At 46.5% G+C, this 19,738-nt stretch overlaps 1 protein-coding gene across 2 annotated transcripts in view; it reads left to right on the forward strand.

Annotated features, from left to right (window-relative positions):
• The first annotated feature begins 666 nt into the window (after positions 1-666).
• Positions 667-19,738, forward strand: part of ENTREP1 (endosomal transmembrane epsin interactor 1) — a 68,247-nt gene continuing 49,175 nt past the window's right edge. Inside the window, exons 1-3 of one of the 2 annotated variants that reach the window (XM_083186071.1) lie at positions 667-1,399; positions 12,796-12,852; positions 18,490-18,600. In XM_083186071.1, coding sequence (XP_083042197.1) covers positions 1,034-1,399; positions 12,796-12,852; positions 18,490-18,600 — 534 coding nt within the window. In that variant the 5' untranslated portion in view covers positions 667-1,033. The remainder of the gene's footprint in view (positions 1,400-12,795; positions 12,853-18,489; positions 18,601-19,738) is intronic. The other variant, XM_083186072.1, reaches the window with a different exon arrangement.

Here is a 19,738-nt window from a genome sequence, read left to right on the forward strand (position 1 = left end):
TATTTCATGCCCTACCATTCACTAGGCGTGGTGGTAGAATAAAATAATGTGCTGAGCGTAGCGAGGCACCGCACCCAAAGCATGGCGAGCGCAGCGAGGGGACGTGGTGCTAAGTTTCAGTGCCCATGTCGACTGTGTCGAAATTCGGGACAAAAAAAGGTGAAGAACCCCATGTTGACCTTTTGACTGTTGACCTTCCCCATGTTGACCTAATGCTTGTATCGACCTAATGATATGCCGACCTGACCCATGTTGACCTTCAGTCATGTCAACATTCCTGCATGTCGACCTTCAGTCATGTCGACCTAGTGGTGTCGACCTAATGCTTGTCGTCCTACTTGCTGTCTATCCAACTTCCATACCCAATACAATTTACATGGTTTCCGGCTTTTTCAATGCATTTACTATGATTTCCGGCTTTTCTAATATGCTTTACATGCATTTACTATGATTTCCAGCTTTTCCTAATACACTTTACATAGTTTCCGGCTTTTTCAATGCATTTGCTATGATTTCCGGCTTTTCTAATACACTTTACATGGTTTCCGGCATTTTCAATGCATTTACTATGTTTCCGGCTTTTACCCTCTTCTGTAGTATTGTTGCTAAAACTGTGTCACGGGAACTGTTACTTTGCTAGACACACCCTCTTTGAACCTGAGCCAGATAATGTGAAACTGAAGCACTGGAGTTATTTAAAAACTTCTATGTCGGATAGTCCTCTAGCAACAGCACTGGAGATAGGGAAGGGGGTGGCAGGGAGAGGAAGACTATGCAGGCAAGGGATAAACAGTACAGGAAGTAACTGTCGTATTACATGGAGAGATACAGTGACAGAGGGCTCTCCTGGAGCCTGGCACATATCGAATCTATGCGTACATGGTGACGCTGAATCAGTGCCATGCCATGACTGTGCCATATTAGTGTGAGGAGAACGCATTGGGCCGGCTGTTTTCTATCTGATCAGGTTTCTCCCATCCAGTTTCCCTCCCTCCCCTTTCCACTGCTATTGCCACCCTCCCCTCCCGACCGAATGATGTCTCTCCCAGTGCTGCTTCCTGGCTCCTGCTGTCCCATGGCCGGGCTTTCTTCCTCCATGGGCAACGCTGCACCCTCTTCTTCAGCAGGCGATCCAGCTCTGCACCGTCCACGCAGGAGTCGTGGGGTGCTACAGCCCCCTCGATGTTCTGCCTCCCTTAGTCTGTGCCCCCCTCCAGCTCCTACCTCTAGCAGGCGCCGGGCTGGCTCCGGACTAGCCGTGCCAGGCAGACCTTTGCTTTCCCTGGGCTTGCTGCAGCTCATACTGGGATGTTGCACCGTGGCTCTCAGTTTTGGGGCTCTGTCACTCAGCAAGACACCCCAGGTCAGGAGTTCGTGCCCCTTCTGGGCTGGATCGTCGGTGAGTACAAAACACCTGCTGCATGAGCTCACATGATGCCTGGGCTGTGTGATGGTGCATGTGGGATGCCACGGGAAAGTTCCTCTCTCTTGTATTATACTAGTTTTGCCTGCTCTAGTCTGAGGTCATGATTGCACTAGTCTGCTCAAATTAGAAACCTCCAGGACGTATAGTCATATACATTAGCTATACAGTTCTGTTGGTTTGTAAATAAAAAAAAATGGTAAAATACAAATAGGTTTAGTGTTTATATATTGTACATTAGTAATAGAGACAGAAAGAGTGGAGCATTATGTTAGAGCTGAGGAAATACTTTTTTTTCTCTGGCAAAAATGTCTACAGTATATCAGCAGGGCGGGGATGTGGCGCTGTCAGCAAAGCGGGGATGTGGCACAGGCAGCGGGGCGGGGATGTGGCGCTGTCAGTGAGGCAGGGATTTGGCACTGTCAATGGGTGGGGATGTGGTACGGGGATGTGCGACAGTCGGTAGGGATGTGCTGCTGTCAGCAAGGCAGGGATGAGCTACTGTCAGTGAGGCAGGAATGTTCCGCTGTCAGTAGTCTCCCCATATTGTTTATAATTGGGGTTGTTTACAGATGGGCATGTATGTTATACTGCTTTCACATTGCAGAAATGGGTAATGACACGGTATTCTTAAATGGGACTTTAAAACGGGTCTGAGCCTTGAGACCTTTCACATTGCAGGTGAAAACCGTTTTAAAAATCATTTAATACCATTCAAACATTCAACCCGTTTAACCCCCAAGGGACACGTTTCAAGCCATTGAAATAGAGCCATTCACACTGCCTAAAAAACGGCTTTAAAACTTGTAGGACTCTGCTTTTTAACCGTGTTGAAATACCAGTTAACTTTAACCGGTAAATCAACTTTGGCACTTTCACATTGCAGCCTTAAACGTTTTAAAATGGGAAAAAAACGGCAATATACCGTTTTAAATGTGAAAGGGGTATAATACTGCTTTCCCACTGCTGATATGGGTCATTACCTGTTATTTTTAAACAGGTTTTTAAACGGCAAGAGCCATAAAGACCCTTTCCCACTGCAGCTTTTAAACTGTAAATTACCGTTTAAAAGCCGTTTTTGTAACATTCACACTGCCGTTTAAAAACCCGTTTAACCCATAAAAAATATGAGGGGGGGGGGATTAAAAAAAAAACGGCGTGGGGTCCCCCCCACTGCCGTAACCAGCACCAGGCTAAAGAGCCGGGGCTGGTATTAAAAAAATCAGGAAACCTGACAAATAGGGCTTCGCTGATTTTTTAAAACCAACCCCAGGCTCAAGGGCCGGGGCTAGTTCCCAAAATACGGGGGACAAAATGAGTAGGGGTCCCCCAGTATTTTAAGAACCAGCCCCAGGCACAACCAGCCAGCAGGGTAATGCCACAGCCGGGGGACACTTATTATATAAGGTCCCGCGGTCAAAGCATTAACCCTACCGACCAGTCAGCCTGGCCAGGGGTCCTGGGGGAGTGGGTCCCCCCCCAATAAAGGGGTCCCCCCCTCCAGGACTTACCTGACCAGGCTGAAGCCTGGTGCTGTCCTCGATGCGCCTGGGCTGTGAGCATCAAGCTGATATTTGTGTAAAAAAAATAGATTAAAAACTATTGTCTTATACCGTGGAACTATGAGTCCCAGCAAGCCTCCCCCGCATACTGGGACTTGGAGAACCACAAGTCCCAGCATGCGGGACATTAAAGGGCCCGCTGGCACTTGTAGTTCCACAGTACAAGAAATAGTTAAATAAACACACTGACAAGCCAGAAAAATAAAAGTTTAATACATACATTACACAAACACACTGATACTTACCTATCTTGAGCCCGTAGGTAGGTCCCTGGATCCGGGGTCCGGGGCTCCAGGGCTGAAGAGTCCGGGGTCCAGGATCCGTAGTAATCCAAAGGGGTACCTGTGGAAGGAAATCCTACTCACCTGGTCCTCTGGCGATGATCCCGGCATCTTCTCTTCAAGTCGCGCTTCTCCCGGCTGGTACCCGCTCGGACACTGGAGAGACGCAGAGATATTCATCTTCCACGCCTCTCCTCAGAATGATTCTATTGGCTCCTGACTAAAGACTAAAGGTGCATACACACTAAGCGGTTTTGCCCAGTGTGTATGCCGTGCGATGATTTAAAAATCGATTGGCTGATAAATTGCTCAGTGCATACACACAGTGATTTTTACCCAGCCCAGCGATCTTCACCGGGGGGGGGGGGGGTTATGGGTTTGGAGTCGGGGGTGTGTGAACCACTTTCCACAGTAGGAGACAGTAGGCATATACCTCCCAACGTTTCTTGTCAAGGATGCGGGACAACTCACACACCAATTTTTTTTGGTGTGGCTACCAAAAAGGGGTGTGGCCTATGCCCGCGCTGCTGTCGCGAGGCCAAGCCCCGATTTCACCGCTGTGGGGGCATGCTAAGCAGCTCCGTGAGCTGCTGGCTATGCCCCCAGCCCCTATGGATACAAGAATAGACCACAGGGGGGGGGGCGACGACTCCCAACTGCCCCTCCCCCCGCCGCAGGACACTGTCGGCTGTGGGAGGGACCCGAGAACGTCCCAAATAAATGGGACGTTCCTGCGATAAGCGGGACGGTTGGGAGGTATGCCATAGGAGAAGTGGTTCACTCAGCTTGTAAAAAGGCGGCGACAGATGGTGATGCAGGAGCACGCATCATTGCTTTGTTTGCCCATACACACTAGCCGATTTTTAGCTTAAAATAGCTAAAATCAGGAAAACTCAGCTACTTTGAGCTCAAAATTGCCTAATGTGTATGGGTCTTTAGAGTCAAATTTTAGTAAAAAAAGTTTTACTGACATTATTTTAGTATCACCTAAATGCATTAAAAGGAGACGTTTTCGAAAAAAAAAAAATGCTTCAAACCCGTTATTCCGCATTTTAAGTCACCAGAATTTCTCATGGTTGTGATCTGGCTGAATTTATTTAAAAACAAATGTAAAGAAAAACCCCATGAACCCTGGGATAGTAATGCCAGCTTGAGTTGGTATAATCACAGGGCTCACTGCGATATGCCCCTAGTCAGAGAAAGCAGTGCTGGGACCAGGCCAGTGGGATTAGCTAAGCTACAATGTAAAAACTAACTTTAAACAAATCATACTTACCTTTCCAGGGACTGGTAGTCCGTGCTCGGGTGAGGGCTGAGAGTTATTGTTACTCCCTGCTGCTACTGTGACCCTGGTGCAGTAAAGTGATGCTGCATAGCGGCAGCTCACTTTACAGCACTGAAGGTCACAGCAGTAGGGAGTCCAGAAGACCAGCAAACCCTCCAGGCATAACTAACTCCAATTCCCTGGGTGTTGGTAAATATGAGCAGTGGGGGGGGGGGGGACCCTGGTTATTGCCGGGTTTCTGGCGTTATGACTCAGGTCGAGGTGCAGTGTAAAAGCACCAAACTTTATAACCTGGGCAGAGCAACCCGGCAATACGAACTAAGTGATAGTAAAGGTTAAACCCAGTCACCCTCTGTATAATGAGCTTAATCTAAAAGCACTGCAAAAACCCAGGTTTTTCCCTCGTGGACCCGGATCAGCAGTGTTTAAGGTTTTAACCCGTGTCCCTACACAGGACTTCTTCCCAGGTCCTGGCTAGGCTAGAACACGGGCAGGACCTGTGTAGAGAGCAGTGTAAATGGGTACGCCGGGTCTTCAGACCCGGCTCCCATTTACAGCAATAGGGGAAGCCCAAATGCAGGTCAACATGGAGGTTGGGTGGGGGGGGGGGGCACAAAGCCTCCGCTGCTGTACTCTGCAGACAGCAGCGGAGGCAGGGAGGAGGTGAATGGATGTTTGTGCACAGCATCCATTCACCCCGCAGATGGGGGGTGCATGGGGACTGGGGGAAGCCCAGCAGCTTACCATGGTTCTGGGCTTTGCCCCAGCACGACGATCGGCGGTCCCGTCGCTTGGAGATGATGTAATCTCCAAGCACAACTGCCATTTACACAGTGGGTCGGCACCGCAGTGCAAATCCAGAATCCGACCTGGCTTGGAACCGTGTTCCAAATACAGGGTCTGATCCTAGATTTGGGTGTAAAAGTGATATTAGTATAGAATGGAGACAGGGGTCCAGTTTTGTCTTTTGGCCCACTTTGCTGAAGCATCTAGAGTAGTTATATAGGCTGGCTATAATATCCCTTTAATCCAGGACACCTGTGATTTACAGAGTTTCTGTAGATGATTACAACAAGGTAAAATGCAGACTTGAGTTTAGCCACCCACAGAACCTGTGTTATTCATAGGTGCCTATATGCTAGATCCAAGTTGGCTAAGGAACCACTACTATTACCATGACCATGTGACCAGCTCCCCTCAGAGGTGTCACTGCAGGGTAAACACATAGCCTGCAATTGAGCCAACATGTCCTTAAGCTGGGTACACACTATGCTATGTTTCTTAACTATGGCCCTTATTCTGGTTCACTCGCAAAGGCAAATTCCTGCTCAAATGGACAAAACCATGTGCTCTGCAGGTGGGGCAGATGTAATATGTGCAGAGAGAGAATAAGATTTGGGTGGGGTTTAACTTCAAAGTGAGATCTATATTGCAGTGTAAAAATAATGCAGCCAGTATTTTCCCTGCACAGAAACAAAATAACTCACCCAAATCTAATTCTCTCTGCAGATGTTATATCTGCCCCCCCCTGCAGTGTACATGGTTCTGTCCACTTGAGAAGGAATTTGCCTTTGCGAGTGAACCAGAATAAGGGCTTATATGCATGTTAACTTGTTAACAATATCATGCATATTATTTGGTGTGTACCCACTATATTGGTAACGATATGTGCACCTGAAGGTTGTTAATGAATCCCCCTGTCGTCTGAACATGCAGTCAAATCTGACTACACTGTCAGTGACAGCATATTTGGCGGGGGTAACAACAATACTAAGGATATTAGGTATACTTAAGTACAGCAAAGATCCCAACCATTGTGGTGCAGCCAAGGCCAGCAACTGGAGGGTCAAAGAGGACACACATACTGGGCCTAAAATGTTTAAATCCCAAACAGATGGGGGCTATTCTCCCTCGTATAGCGGCACTGTCGGTACCAGGAAGATGCATTGGTAAAATGACAGTGTAAACCCCCCCACTGATAATTAAATATTCACAATGCAATGCAAATATAATATCATAGCGCATATGCTATTATAGCCCAGTGTGATCAGTGAATTTTAATTATTAAGGTTTTTTTTGTCATAATAAAAAAAACACATTAAATACACAATGCAGTAGAAATCCACTGCTCAATTGAGGCGGGGTTGAAAGGGGCCCCAGGGATATCACTGTGCCGGGCCCCACAATTTCTGTTGCTGATCCTGGCTGCAGCTGCATGATAACGGTGACTATGTTTTACATGTGCTGAGTTCTTTGATTGAGAGCACATCAGGTACTCTTCTTTATGACTAGGGTACAGTGTCTACTGTCACCAATCAAACCCTCTCCTGCCTGTCACATGACCTCTGAATAATAGCTGGTTTCTAGGAACATTAATTTCTTATACAAAGACAACAATCAGGAACTGCTGTCGGTTTCTAAAACAATTAGAGGTACTTCTTTACTTTCACGGCGCCAGGCGTACTTCCGGGTTACGCTCGCCACTAACTAAGTAAAATAAACTAAGTTAACGCCATGCCAACATGGATAGTTCATACCTCCACTATCCATGTTGGCATGGAGTTGATTTTAATTAGCGTGGCGAGCGTAGCGAGCCACCGAGCCCGCAGCGTGGGCGAGCGAAGCGAGCCCCGCAAGGGGACTCTGACGCGCGGCGCCATGCTGGCGCCGTGAAAGTACAGAAGTACCCAATTAGACTATTAATTACATGGAATAAAACAGAAATAGACAAGATACCTATGCACATACTCTGGGCCAGATGCACTAAGCTTCAAAAGTGATAAAATGGAGAGTGATAAACAACCAACCAATTAGCTCCTGTCTGACATTTGTCAAACACAGTCTGTGACATGGCAGGTAGGAGCTGATTGGCTGTCTGTTTATCACTCTCCGTTTTACCACTTTTGAAGCTTAGTGCATATGGTCCTCTATGCAATTTAAATCAGAACACTCCAATTTCAGAATAAGAATGAGACACAGCTGTAAATGTGGTTTCTTAAAATGATGTCATAACGACCTGCAAATCATCCGATGACTGAAGTTGACATTTCACACATAAATGTTCCAAGATATGTCAAAGCTACTTAATATGCTCACTTCAGGCTGTTAGCAAGTTTTGCTCATGTTGCAATTGCTCTGTAATAGTAATTATGTATCAGTCCATTCTCCAGTCAAACTCAGAGGGGTCAATTTACTTGTTCTATTGAAGATGAAATGTTGCCAATAGCTACCAATCAGATTCTACTTCTTATTTATTTAGCAGCTTCTAGAAGATAATGGATAGAATCCGGTTGGTTGCTATGGGCAACATCCTGTCTTCAATAGAATTGCCATCTTAGTAAATTTACCCTAGATAGTCTCTTTAGAACCGCAACAGATCATATTGCTGAATGACCCTCACTTCACAAATGTGTAGGCTCACTACTCTCACTACTCTCACCCATCATCCCTAAAAATACATTTCTATAGAAATAATGTACCAACTAATTTGAAATGTGTATATCCAAAGCAAAGTGATAATGGTAAAATGTCTGCCTTTAAAAGCAAAGTAAAGCTGTGTACACACGGGGGCGATAGGGGCTGAAATCGCGACCATATTGCCAGTGATGGAAGTGTGCCCCGGCGATAAATTGCCTCCCGTTTTCAGCCCCTTTCTAATAGCTGGTCGCAGAAGCTTGCTCCTGCAACCTGCTGATTACCTCTACGGATCCCCGGCAGAGGTTTCCTTTCATCAGCGACCATCTCTGGTCGCTGATGAAAAGGAGACACTGGGCTAGGGTTACCACCTAGTCTCTTTAATTCCGGACACATGTTAATTACACAGGTTCTGTGGCAGTTTAAAATCAGGTGAAGTGGAGTCTTGAAGTCAGCCAGCCACAGAACCTGTATAATTAATATGTGTCCGGAATTAAAGGGACTAGGTGGTAACCCTACACTGGGCAATATATTGCTCAGCAATGTATTGCTAGCAATATATTTCCCCCGTGTGTACGGGGCTTAAAAGGTGACAGTGTTTCCACAGTCACAGAAGTAATGGAAAAGGACTGTTCAATATAGATTTGGAGAAGAGGAGCTGCAGATGTATCAAGTGATGCAGCCTGTTCTGGGAATGCACTGCATAGGCTTCTGAGCATAAGATCCAGGGTCAGATTCTCTAAGCTTCAAAAGTGATAAAATGGAGAGTGATAAACAGCCAGCCAATCATCTCCTGTCTGATATTTTTCAAATACAGCCTGTGACATGGCAGGTAGGAGCTGATTGGCTGGCTGTTTATCACTCTCCATTTTATCACTTTTGAAGCTTAGAGAATCTGGCCCCCAGTCCGGTCATTGAAGTCCATGGCAGTGGTCTTGGTGTAAGATGGGCATAACACTGACGCGTTTCGAGACAGTTCCTGGCACATCTGCGTTTCTTCTGACACTCCCAGAAAACAGCAGGTCACCATCCCCAAAAGCTGGCTTTCTGTCAGTCCGTTCAGGAGGGTGATTAGATTAGAAGCTGATTTTTGTTGCTGTTTGGCCTCGCGCATGCACGCTACAATCTGTACACATGTGCAGTCTTTTGATAATCGATAGGCTTGCAAATTCGCACACTAGCGATCAGGTTTGAATAACCCTCTTGATCTGTGAGTGTGTACAGAAGATAGAAGGGTACTTGTTTAGTTTCACGGCGGCAGCGTCTCAGTCGCAGCAGCGTCTGTGTCCCCTTGCGGGGCTCGCTTCGCTTGCCCACACTACGGGTGCGGTGGCTCGCGCTCCCGTAGCGTGGGCAAGCGAAAAGTCTTGGCTACATAGACTATATAGAGCAGATCTGCATTTTATATTCTCTCTTATATTATTGTTGTTAATATATGTTTTATTTTCAATTTTGATATTTTATTGTAATACCCAATTGATCAGTGTGTAACAGGTAGAGCGCTCCTCCACCCTTTCCTTTTTCTTTTTGATTTGTCAATAGGGGATTGACCTCCCCCACCAGGTGTGAGCAGATAGCTTTACATCCCACCCCCTAAGTGCCTGTATTGCTCATCTAGATCCGTGGTAGCCAACCCTAGCCCTCGAGAGCTACCAACAGTTCACATTTTCCAGACAACCTAGCTGCTGCACAGCTGCACTCATTAATCACTGACACATTTTAAAAGATCCACAGATGGAGCTAATTAGCTCACTTGTGATTCTGTGAGGAGACCTGCAAAACATGCACTGTTGGTAGCTCTCGAGGACTAGGGTTGGCTACCCCAGGTCTAAATTGTATACATAGTCAAAATCGGAATGGGATCATTCGTCAGACTGCATTTAGGTCTACAGTCATTAGGTCGACCCCACTAGGTCGACTGGCAGGAAGGTCGACCTGACTTAAGGTCGACATGGGCCAAGGTCGACATGACTTAAGGTCGAATTTGCATAAAGGTCGACATGAGGAAGGTCGACTGGTCATAAGGTCGACATGGGTTTTTCACTGTTTTTTTATCCGAATGTCGACACAGTCGACATGGACACAGTTGGCAATGAGAATCGGACCCTCGCATCGCTCGCTATGCTTCGGGCACGGTGCCTCGCTGCGCTCGGCACACTATTTTATTCTCCCACCACGCCCTAGTGGATGGTAGGGCATGAAATACCGCCTGTCGGCACATGTCGGCTCAAAAAACAGTGAAAAACCCATGTCGACCTTATGACCAGTCGACCTTCCTCATGTCAACCGTTATGCAAATTCGACCTGAAGTCATGTCGACCTTGGCCCATGTCGACCTTAAGTCAGGTCGACCTTCCTGCCAGTCGACCTAGTGGGGTCGACCTAATGACTGTAGACCTAAGTTCATTCTAATAGATGACCGCATCCCGTCAAAATCTCATCTGGATCTCGTGCAGATTGTACAAGTGTGTACACAGCATGAGCTTTAAATTCCTACTGTTAAAAGTCAACACATTTGTCCTTGTAAAAAAAAAAAAAATGAATTCCTTTTATAGTGCATTTTATTTTTGGAATATGTAGAATACAGTGTTATTTATTTTTAATTTTTGTTATGAGAAGCGTATTCAATGTTAAATTAACTGTGTATATTAACCATTTTATTATAATAACTTAAAGTTATTGATTTTGCCAACAATTTGTTGAAATTCTATTTGTAAACCGTGGAAAATTTGTGGAACAGTGAAAAATAAACGGTACTTGTTTCCTAGCACGGCGCCCATCGCATACCATACTTAGTGGTGTGCGATGCGATATTCATGTTAAATTAACAGGAGTGCTTGTACAATGAAGTATTGCATAGCATTGCATGCCAGCAAATGGCATGGGATGCGATTTTTAATTGTACAAGCACCCTGATGGGTGCTTACAATGTTAAATGCACCCCCACTATCAACGCCAAGTTGTTATATCAATCCCGATCGAATTGGGATTGAATAGAAAATAAATCGCACCGTGTGTGCAGGGCTTAACTCTCCCTATGCTAGGTGTTTGTATTTACAATAGAGAGCGCTCCTGGGCAGAGGTAGAAGTGAATATACATACTGAATAATATAAACTATGCTGCTGCAATTAAAAGTGTGGCACTGGGAGTCTAGAAGACAGCCAAAATAGCTGTGTTCAATGACAGCACTGTGATATAAGGCAGATACTCACCAGCACCCAGCTAAAATTCCCCTGGCTGGAAGTGGTCACTGCATACTGCATAGGAAGAGGGATACACTATTGTCATGTGATTTTTTTTCTTTTAATGATTGTATTAAAACTGTTGTGCCCTACCTTCGGGTGTTATTGTATATATACTTTGTATTATGTGTATCTAGCCGGATACATTATATTAATAGTGTGTTAGTTTACTGTCTATGTATTTAGTGCCCCCTATTTTTCCCTTTTTCCCATAATCGCCAGTACCAGTGAGTGAAATTGTTCAGTGGGCATCTGTCAATCGTGCCTCCCTTGCGTTCCTCCTCCTCTCTGGCAGGAGTATGGCATTACACCAGAGTCTACTGCACATGCACAGGTCTACAGGAGCATGGCACCCGTGCCTTATTCCCGGGGACATCTCAAGTGCGCATGTGCAGAACTCTGGGAAACTGCCATTTTTCAAGTGATTTCTGTCTGCAGTGCAGGAACTCCACCGCAGGACTCCAGAGGGGTAAGTATAATATATGGGTGCAGGGTGTGCGGTGTGGTATGACCCATTGTGGCAATACCCATTATTGAAAGGACAACAATAAGCAGTTTTTCTACCATACAAATCTTGTCTAATGTTAATAAATACATTTTCTTCCATCCATTTTGCTAATACCACTTCGACCCAGCTTTTATGCAGCTTTTGAATCCTGGTCCCCGCTCATTACCCCCTTTCATTTAAAAGAATAAATTCCTAGGGCAAGAATTTGCATTCGGGAATATGCACGGAAAAGTTGGTGTCACTATCTCTGTTTGTTTCAATAAATGTCAATGGGTAGTATTCAATGGTGCTCGCCGCGGCAATCCTCGCTGTTTTACCCCATCGCCGGCCGCTCGCCCTATTCAGCGTTCCGGGGGAATCCTCGCCGTCACCGGACAGCGAGGATTCCTCCAAACAGCGAGACCTATGGCTAATGCAGCAAACTCGCTGTATTTAGCCGCGAGTCTCGCTGCTTCTGGGGAATTGGCGTATGAGGGGGGTGAGTTAAATACTGACAGGGCGAGCGGTGACAGCGAGCAGGAAGCCTTGCTCGCTGTCACCACTCGCCCACGGCATTGAATAGACCCCCTAGTCTCATACCCTCCAACATGACCCATTCCATTAGGTACAACATGCTCTGTTTCTGGACTTCCCTGTCAGTGGCAGTTACAGAGGTGAGGCTGCAGCACAGTCCAATATGCAAAAAGGGGAGCCACACCTACTGCCATCTTAAACATCACTGTCCTGGACTCACTGGCAGTTGATGTGACCCCCCCTCTTTGAATTTTGGACTGTGCTGGAGTCCAACCTCTGTAACTGCCACTGGCAGGGAAGTCCAGGAACAGAGAATTTTGTACCTAATGGAATGGGTCATGTTGGAGGGTATGTAGTCTAAAGTCCCGGGTCACTACCAGGTTTGAAGCCCCAGCATTTTTTACACAGAGAAAGGACCCAGGTTGAGCCAGCTTGCCAGGCCTCTGTATGAAAAGGGGTATATTAATATTAGTATTAACATCATTGTAATATTTTCGTTCCTTTTTGTTTCCATTCTTGAATATGTTTGTTTTACATATTGAGATTGATTTTAATCTCTTTTGCAGGTAATCCTGTCTGGCATTATAGGGTTAACCACTTGGAAGAAGCCCATGGTTCTCCTAGTAAGTGAAACACTCCACATTTATTCAAATAATTAGTAAAGTGCATTTTGGCAGATAATTAGAGATTGTAAAGGGACATGAACCTCCTATCAACTTCTGGCTATCATTTATCTTGTACATTCTATAAAATTAAGTGGATGTGTTGCCCATGGCAACCAAACAGATTCTACTGATCATGTCTCTAGTGCCTTCTAAAATAAAATAGCAAGAATCTGAATGGTTGCTATGGGCAACCTCTCCACTGCTAAAAACCCACATTTTAGTAAATATACCATGTCATGTTTAAAACATTTGATGCAACTCTACATATTTTGTTTCAGACATCTCTATGGAGGACTAAAAAAAAATATTTAAAATGTTACAGAAGAGAGCAGAGTATGATGTATTTGACTTATGTACAAATAATAATAATAATAAAAGAATATCAATGCTTTCATTACTCACTGATGTTGCTTACAATTGTTAAACGGGACTTCAAATAAGGGGACATCTTATTAAAGGGGCATACACACAGATTTTGTGCTTTTTTCTGAGCAATCTGCAATCTAAGGACAGATCTCTCCGTGTATGCCCCCGAGCGTCAGTGCATACAGTCAAAATCTAGTCGAATTGCTTAGCCGGTGACTGCAAATCTCTCTGTTTGTACAGAATGAGGGATAGTGATCGCAATCGTATTCTGAACCACTACCCAGACTTTTTTTTGCTTAAGCAAAATCGCTCAGCACAAATCTCTGCATGTGCTCCCCATGGGAGATCTGGATACAGGGAAATCACCTATCCAAAATAGCTTAGCAAAATTGCTTAGCACACATCTCTACATGTGTATGCCCCTTTAAAGGAATGTGTGCTTATGATAACACTGGTTTTAAGTGTGTGTGTGTGTGTGTATTTCTGGTGCACACTTTATGCTTACTCAACCAATACAAGTGGGTCAAAGTAGTTGGCACAGCAGGAGAATTTGAGAATAGCATGACATTCCTTCTTTTTAAAGTGTTTGCTCAACTGTAATTGAGTAAATAAATAATGTATAAAAGTTGCACACCACATTCTGTAAACTATTGTGCCTTCTAGGCTTGGTTTAGAAAATGATGCAGTATTTTATCTTGTTCTCTGGCTAATGTGCTTTCCCCATTTTTTGTTTTGTGCCTTTTCAACCCCTACAGTCCTCAAAATCTGACAAAACTTTGTAGTACCACATGGCAGCAGTAGAAATACAATGGGTTGATTTAGAAAAGAATGATGTGTTTTCTTTTTAATGGTTTTGCCTACTTTTAGGTAATTTAAAAATATTTTAGATCCCACTGTTGTGCCAATTCTCCAAACTACTGTGCCTGTTGAGTAGGAAGAAACTGCAATGATTTATTTAAATTTTTTAAACAGAAGGTATGTTTTACTGCACAAATACTGCCGCTGAAGTCAATATCAGATGATACCATAACATGGGGCAGATGTATGAAGGGTTGTTATGGGGGAGAAGGGATATCAGCGCACGTTATGTGCACTATACCGCTTCTCCCCTATGTATGAAGGAGCCGGGATGCGGTACAGGACAGGGGCGCTATGCGCACCAGTCCATATCGGCGCTGCCATCTAAATTATGCCATCCGCCCGCTGTCGCTTTTGGCTTCACCAGCATCAGGCTGGCTAAGCCCTATCTAAACAGCATGGACAGCGCTGTCCCTGCTTTTAGGTCTGGGCTGCGCTAGGGATCTCGTGTGAGAAGCGAGATCCCGTGCATGCCCAGTGCAGCTGGCCTGGGGACAGGAGGCATCAGTGTAAACTGATGCGCTATCTCCAGGAGGGGACATAGCCGGAGGCTTCGGCGGACAAGATGTTAATACATCTTGTCGGTCTCCCGTCCTGCTTCGCCTCGTTAATGAGGCGAAGCAGGAAGTATTATAATACATCTGCCCCCATGTGAGCTGAGATATGCTAATCACAGAACAGAGAAATGCGTTACCAGTGAAGGGGTGAAGATTACAATTCTTTATTATTTAACAATATATTTGTGATTACAGTGTGACGGGCAAGGCTTGCTTTGTATGCTATGCGATAATCACTTAGGCCCTGTTTCTGGTCCGTTCGCAGCAGGACTGTATTTGCACAGGGAGCAATGTTTTTGTACTGCGCATGTGCAGGGCCGGTGCAAGGCACCGGAGCGCCCCAGGCGAGTCGGGGGGAGGGGGGGTGGTACCTGTGTAGAAAACTTGTGGCCCCGGCGTCCCTGCAGTGCTGGGGCGGTCAGGGGAGTCCGTGCCATAGGGGTACCTGCGGCGCCGTCATGTGTATAAAGCTGGCTGCAGTGAATAGAAAATAACTAGCGCTTCCCGCGCCGCCGCGCGCATAGCGCTAGTTATTTTCTATTCACTACAGGGACCCCGCCGGCCGCAGCCAGCTTTATACACATGACGGCGCCGCAGGTACCCCTACGGCAGGGACACCCCTGACCGCCCCAGCACTGCAGGGACGCCGGGGCCGCAAATTCGCTGGGGGTGAGGGGCGAACTGCCACCCTCCAGGTGCCGGCGCCCTAGGCAAATGCCTAGAGCTGCCTAGTGGTGGCGCCGGCCCTGCGCATGTGCATACGCACTGTGCGTGCACCCACGATGAACAGACTATTCACCGCATACACGCACCCAGGACAGCAGGTGGGGGGTGGAGAGGGGCGGCCCCTTTAGCATATAGGAACACCCAGTGTTTTATTGGCATTCCCATGAGAATGCTGGGCGTTCCCATGCTAATGAGGCCATGATGCAGGGGTGGGAGACGGGCAGCTGACATCACCAGATGTTAGCTGCCTGCCCATTTCCTTCCCAGCGTGCACACATATGTAAGTGACTTGAGCGTCACTTTTATATGTCGTGCACCTTCCTCACAGAATGTGGGAGGTTCCCCCTGCCCTAAAAATGGATGTTACTGTGTAACATCCATTCGGAAGCCCCTGTGAGCGAGTCTCCTTTACAATGGGTGGCGCCAGCTAACCATTTGCAAGGTGGGGTTTGGTGGACTTGCAAGGCTGCAAATCAACCAAAATAACCCCTTTAGTGACTAGTAGAGCTCCGCCTATCACTTCTTGCTATGGGCAATTATTCTTAGCTGCATACATTTGTGTTGAAATCTTTTGTCTGTTGTGTACAAAAGATTTCAGGCAAACGCACATTTTCACCAAAGATTTATCTTAAGATCTCATGTGCCTTCCTGTTGATCTTTTACTAAATCTTCAGATTTTTCATGCAGAAGATTTAGCAAGATCCCCGGGAGTGCGCATCCGATCAAGATCAAAGACACTTCTATGGTTTCTCTGATCTGCGGGTGCCCTGTATGAGGACAGGGGGGCAGTTGACATCCACTGACGCCAGCTGCCGGCCCCTCGCACCCGCATCACCCGGGAATTACCATGGGAGCGCCCAGCGTTTCATGGGCGATTCCCCCAGCCTGCCACCCAACGCCCCCCATCCACACTGTTGTATGCGAGCGCCTGGTGAATAACACACCCACACACAGCGGCTGCACATGCGCATAAATAATTATTATCTGAGCCCCGTGTGAATGTGCGGGGGTCCGATTTAAACCAGAATAAGGTTCAAAATGGAGAGAGATAAAGTACAAACCGTCTCCTAACTGCCGTGTTGCAAGCTGTGTTTGAGAAACATGAAAATGGGAGCGCTACCAATGTATCATAGACACTGTAAGCATAATTTAAAAATGTTTAATATCAATACCATAAAATAACAAGCATATATACAAAACAAAAATATACATATAACAAATACATATAAATATCAATAATACTCCTGTGCATATAGAGAAAGAGAGAGAGGGAGTTAAAAGCCTCATCAGGTTAAAGTCCACTCTTTACTGTATATGCCATTTCCAGCCCCCCCCCCCCCCCCCCCCCAGGTGAGTCGGGATGGGGGCGCCCCGGTGCCCGGGGGGGCGCTTCTGATTTTGAAAACACGAGGCCACACACTGATTGGCTGAATCTCAGCCAATCAGTGTGCGGCAGGTGTTTTCAAACCCATCAGCGCTTCCCGTGCTGCCGCATAGCGCTAGTTATTTTCTATTCACTGCAGGGACCCCGCCGCCAGCTTTATACACAGCGCCGCAGGTACCCCCGCGGCACGGACACCCCTGCCCACTCCAGCACCTATGCTAACCCTCCATGCTGGGGGTGAGGGGCGAACTGCCGCCCTCCAGTGGCCGGCGCCCTAGGCAAATGCCTAGAGCTGCCTAGTGGTGGCACCGGCCCTGTGTGTATGTGACCCAGCTAGCCGGCTGATTCACATGCAATGTGTGACCCAGCTACCTGGCTCATTCATGTGCACTGTGTATGTGACCCAGCTAGCCACCTCATTCATGTGCAGTGTGTATGTGACCCAGGTAGCCGGTTGATTCACGTACAATGTGTGACCCAGCTACTTGGCTCATTCATGTGCACTGTGTATGAGACCCAGCTAGCCAGCTCATTCATGTGCAGTGTGTGGCCCAGCAGGAGCAACCAACACAAGGGGCTCCATGGCCCGGCATCAGCCCACACAGGGCCTACGGTACAGCGGAGAGGAGGGGGCCCACCCAGAGTCTGCACACAGGCGCCCCTCCTCTGTTAAAGCTCTTCTGAGCATCATTGTATCTATGTATGTATCAGTGGCACAACTATAAATTTTGCTCCCCTCTGCCAAAAAGTTTGTGGCACCCCCCCCCCCTCCAGGCTCTCTCCAGCATGTTTCCCCAGCGTGTGACGTGATGACGTCACAAGCATAACGGAGAAGCTGAAGCAGGAAAGAGGAAGAGAGACTAGCATACACTGCTGCTTCCCCTGGCTCCGTCGCATCCCAGGCAGCCCTAACACGCCCATCCTGTACACAGTAGCCAATAGCCGGCTCTGTGTACAGTCAATTGAATCAGTGGTGGAATTTGACATCTCTGCCATGACCCCACCCGCGCTGCGGCTGACTCGCCTCCAGTGCTCAGTCAGTGGGCAGCGGCAGGCAGCAGCATGTCAGTGCGTCAAGCGGGTGCCGTCGCCTACACAGACCCTGCTGCTGCTTGTTCACCCAAGCGGCTGCTGGGGCTGCCTTACAGTAGTTAAGCCACTGGTATGTATGCCTGAATGATAGAGGCAATGCATGTATGAATGAGAGCGGCAGTGCATGTATGTGAGAGTCAAGTGCATGTATATATGTACAGTATGTGTCAGATGCACTATATGTATACATGTGTGAGGCAGTTTACAGATGTGTCCTATACAGTGTTGCTGGAGCCATGTGCCATGCACCTGCCTCCTATTGAGTGTTAGGGGGTCCATTAAAAGTTTTACTATGGGGCCCACAAAGTTCTTGTTATTCCCCTGGCTAGCTGGCTCACTCATGTGCAGTGTATGACCCAGCTAGCTGGTTTACTCATGTACAGTGGAATTGGTGCCGTTTGTGTCACCGCTGCATTCCCATGCGTGCCTTATAGGTTAGTAAGCACCATTTCTGAAGAATTGCTTGCTCTCTCCCAAGCATTCCTGGCCAGTAAGTAGCTGTGACATTGTTATTAGTTTCATAGAATATTGATCATTTCTATGGGGTGCAAATCTTTATATTTCAAATAAAGCTATGGTCATTAACATTTTCTATGTGTTTCTCTATTCAAGGTAAACCTGTTTGTCATGTTGTCAGTGGTCTGTGTATTGCTGAACCTCGCTGGTTTCATCTTAGGTTGTCAAGGAGCTCAATTTGTATCCAGTGTTCCCAGCTGTCATTTGGTAAGTGAGCCATTTCTGTATACATGTTGCATAGTACTGTGCTTCAGAGTATTTGTGATCATTATGTGTGACTGTAACTCATAATATGGAGAAATTCTGCCTTATTTACTGCACTTTAGCAGAAACTTCTCCCCAGCTCAGATTCTAGGACATGAACAATGTAATCTATTTCTGCAATCTAATTATGTAAACAGGATATCATATACAGTATAATGCCTCCAGCACAGTGTCTGATAGTGTTTAAAGAATACAATTATTCCTAAGTATAACTGCTTGTTAGTGTGATATAAGGTTACACGTGTAGGCAGAGCACTATGTTTCTGCTTCCTTGCTTGTAGCTGTGGGTAATAAGAGACCAAGGGATGTCCACACATGTAACTCATTAGTGTAAATAATATTGTTGGTGTGACATCTGTTACCTCTCATGCTTTGTACTGCACATTGATCAGTTGCATGGAAATATTAGCCCATGCGTCGGCTTGGGAGGTGACTATGCAGTTGTACAAAGGTATTTCGTCTAATGGATATGACATTGGAGGCCGAGCTTGGAATGAATTTCTGCACCCAGTATGGGGTTAGTACACGTCCCAATGCTGATTTTGATGGTTGCAACTGCAGATGCACAGAGTGGGCTTTCAAGTACTTGCACACTCAGAAGCACACTTCACCAGGGGAAGGGCTTTTACTAGCATTAGCAAAATATTCTATAATGGTCGCAGCAACATGCAATGCAGAATAAGCCCCTAAATAACATTTCATTATCATTGATATGGCATACTGGGTTCTCAATACATTGGGGAAGAAGGGGTCCTCCGCAGGAGACAGGCACATAGAACTCTTTACAGTGGGTGTACTGGCCCCTCCCCTCTAATTCCTGCTCCACATCTTCTGTTTAGAAAAATGTGCCCTCGGCGAGGCTGCACTTACAGAGCTACTGAATAGAGTTTTTCTTCATTTAATTTTGTCTTTTTGTGCTTTATGATGCCCAGAAAAAGGGTTTGCCGGCCTCAATACAATCTATTGCTTAAAGAGCAGCTGACTTACCGGTTCCACCTCTGTGAAGGCTCATTCCACGAGAGCGCTAGGCGCATCCTGGGCGGCTGCTCGGGGTGTGTCGGCTCTGCATTTATACAGAGCT

This window comes from Crinia signifera, chromosome 1, assembly GCF_055691185.1.
Source record: "Crinia signifera chromosome 1, ASM5569118v1, whole genome shotgun sequence".
NCBI lineage: Eukaryota > Metazoa > Chordata > Amphibia > Anura > Myobatrachidae > Crinia > Crinia signifera.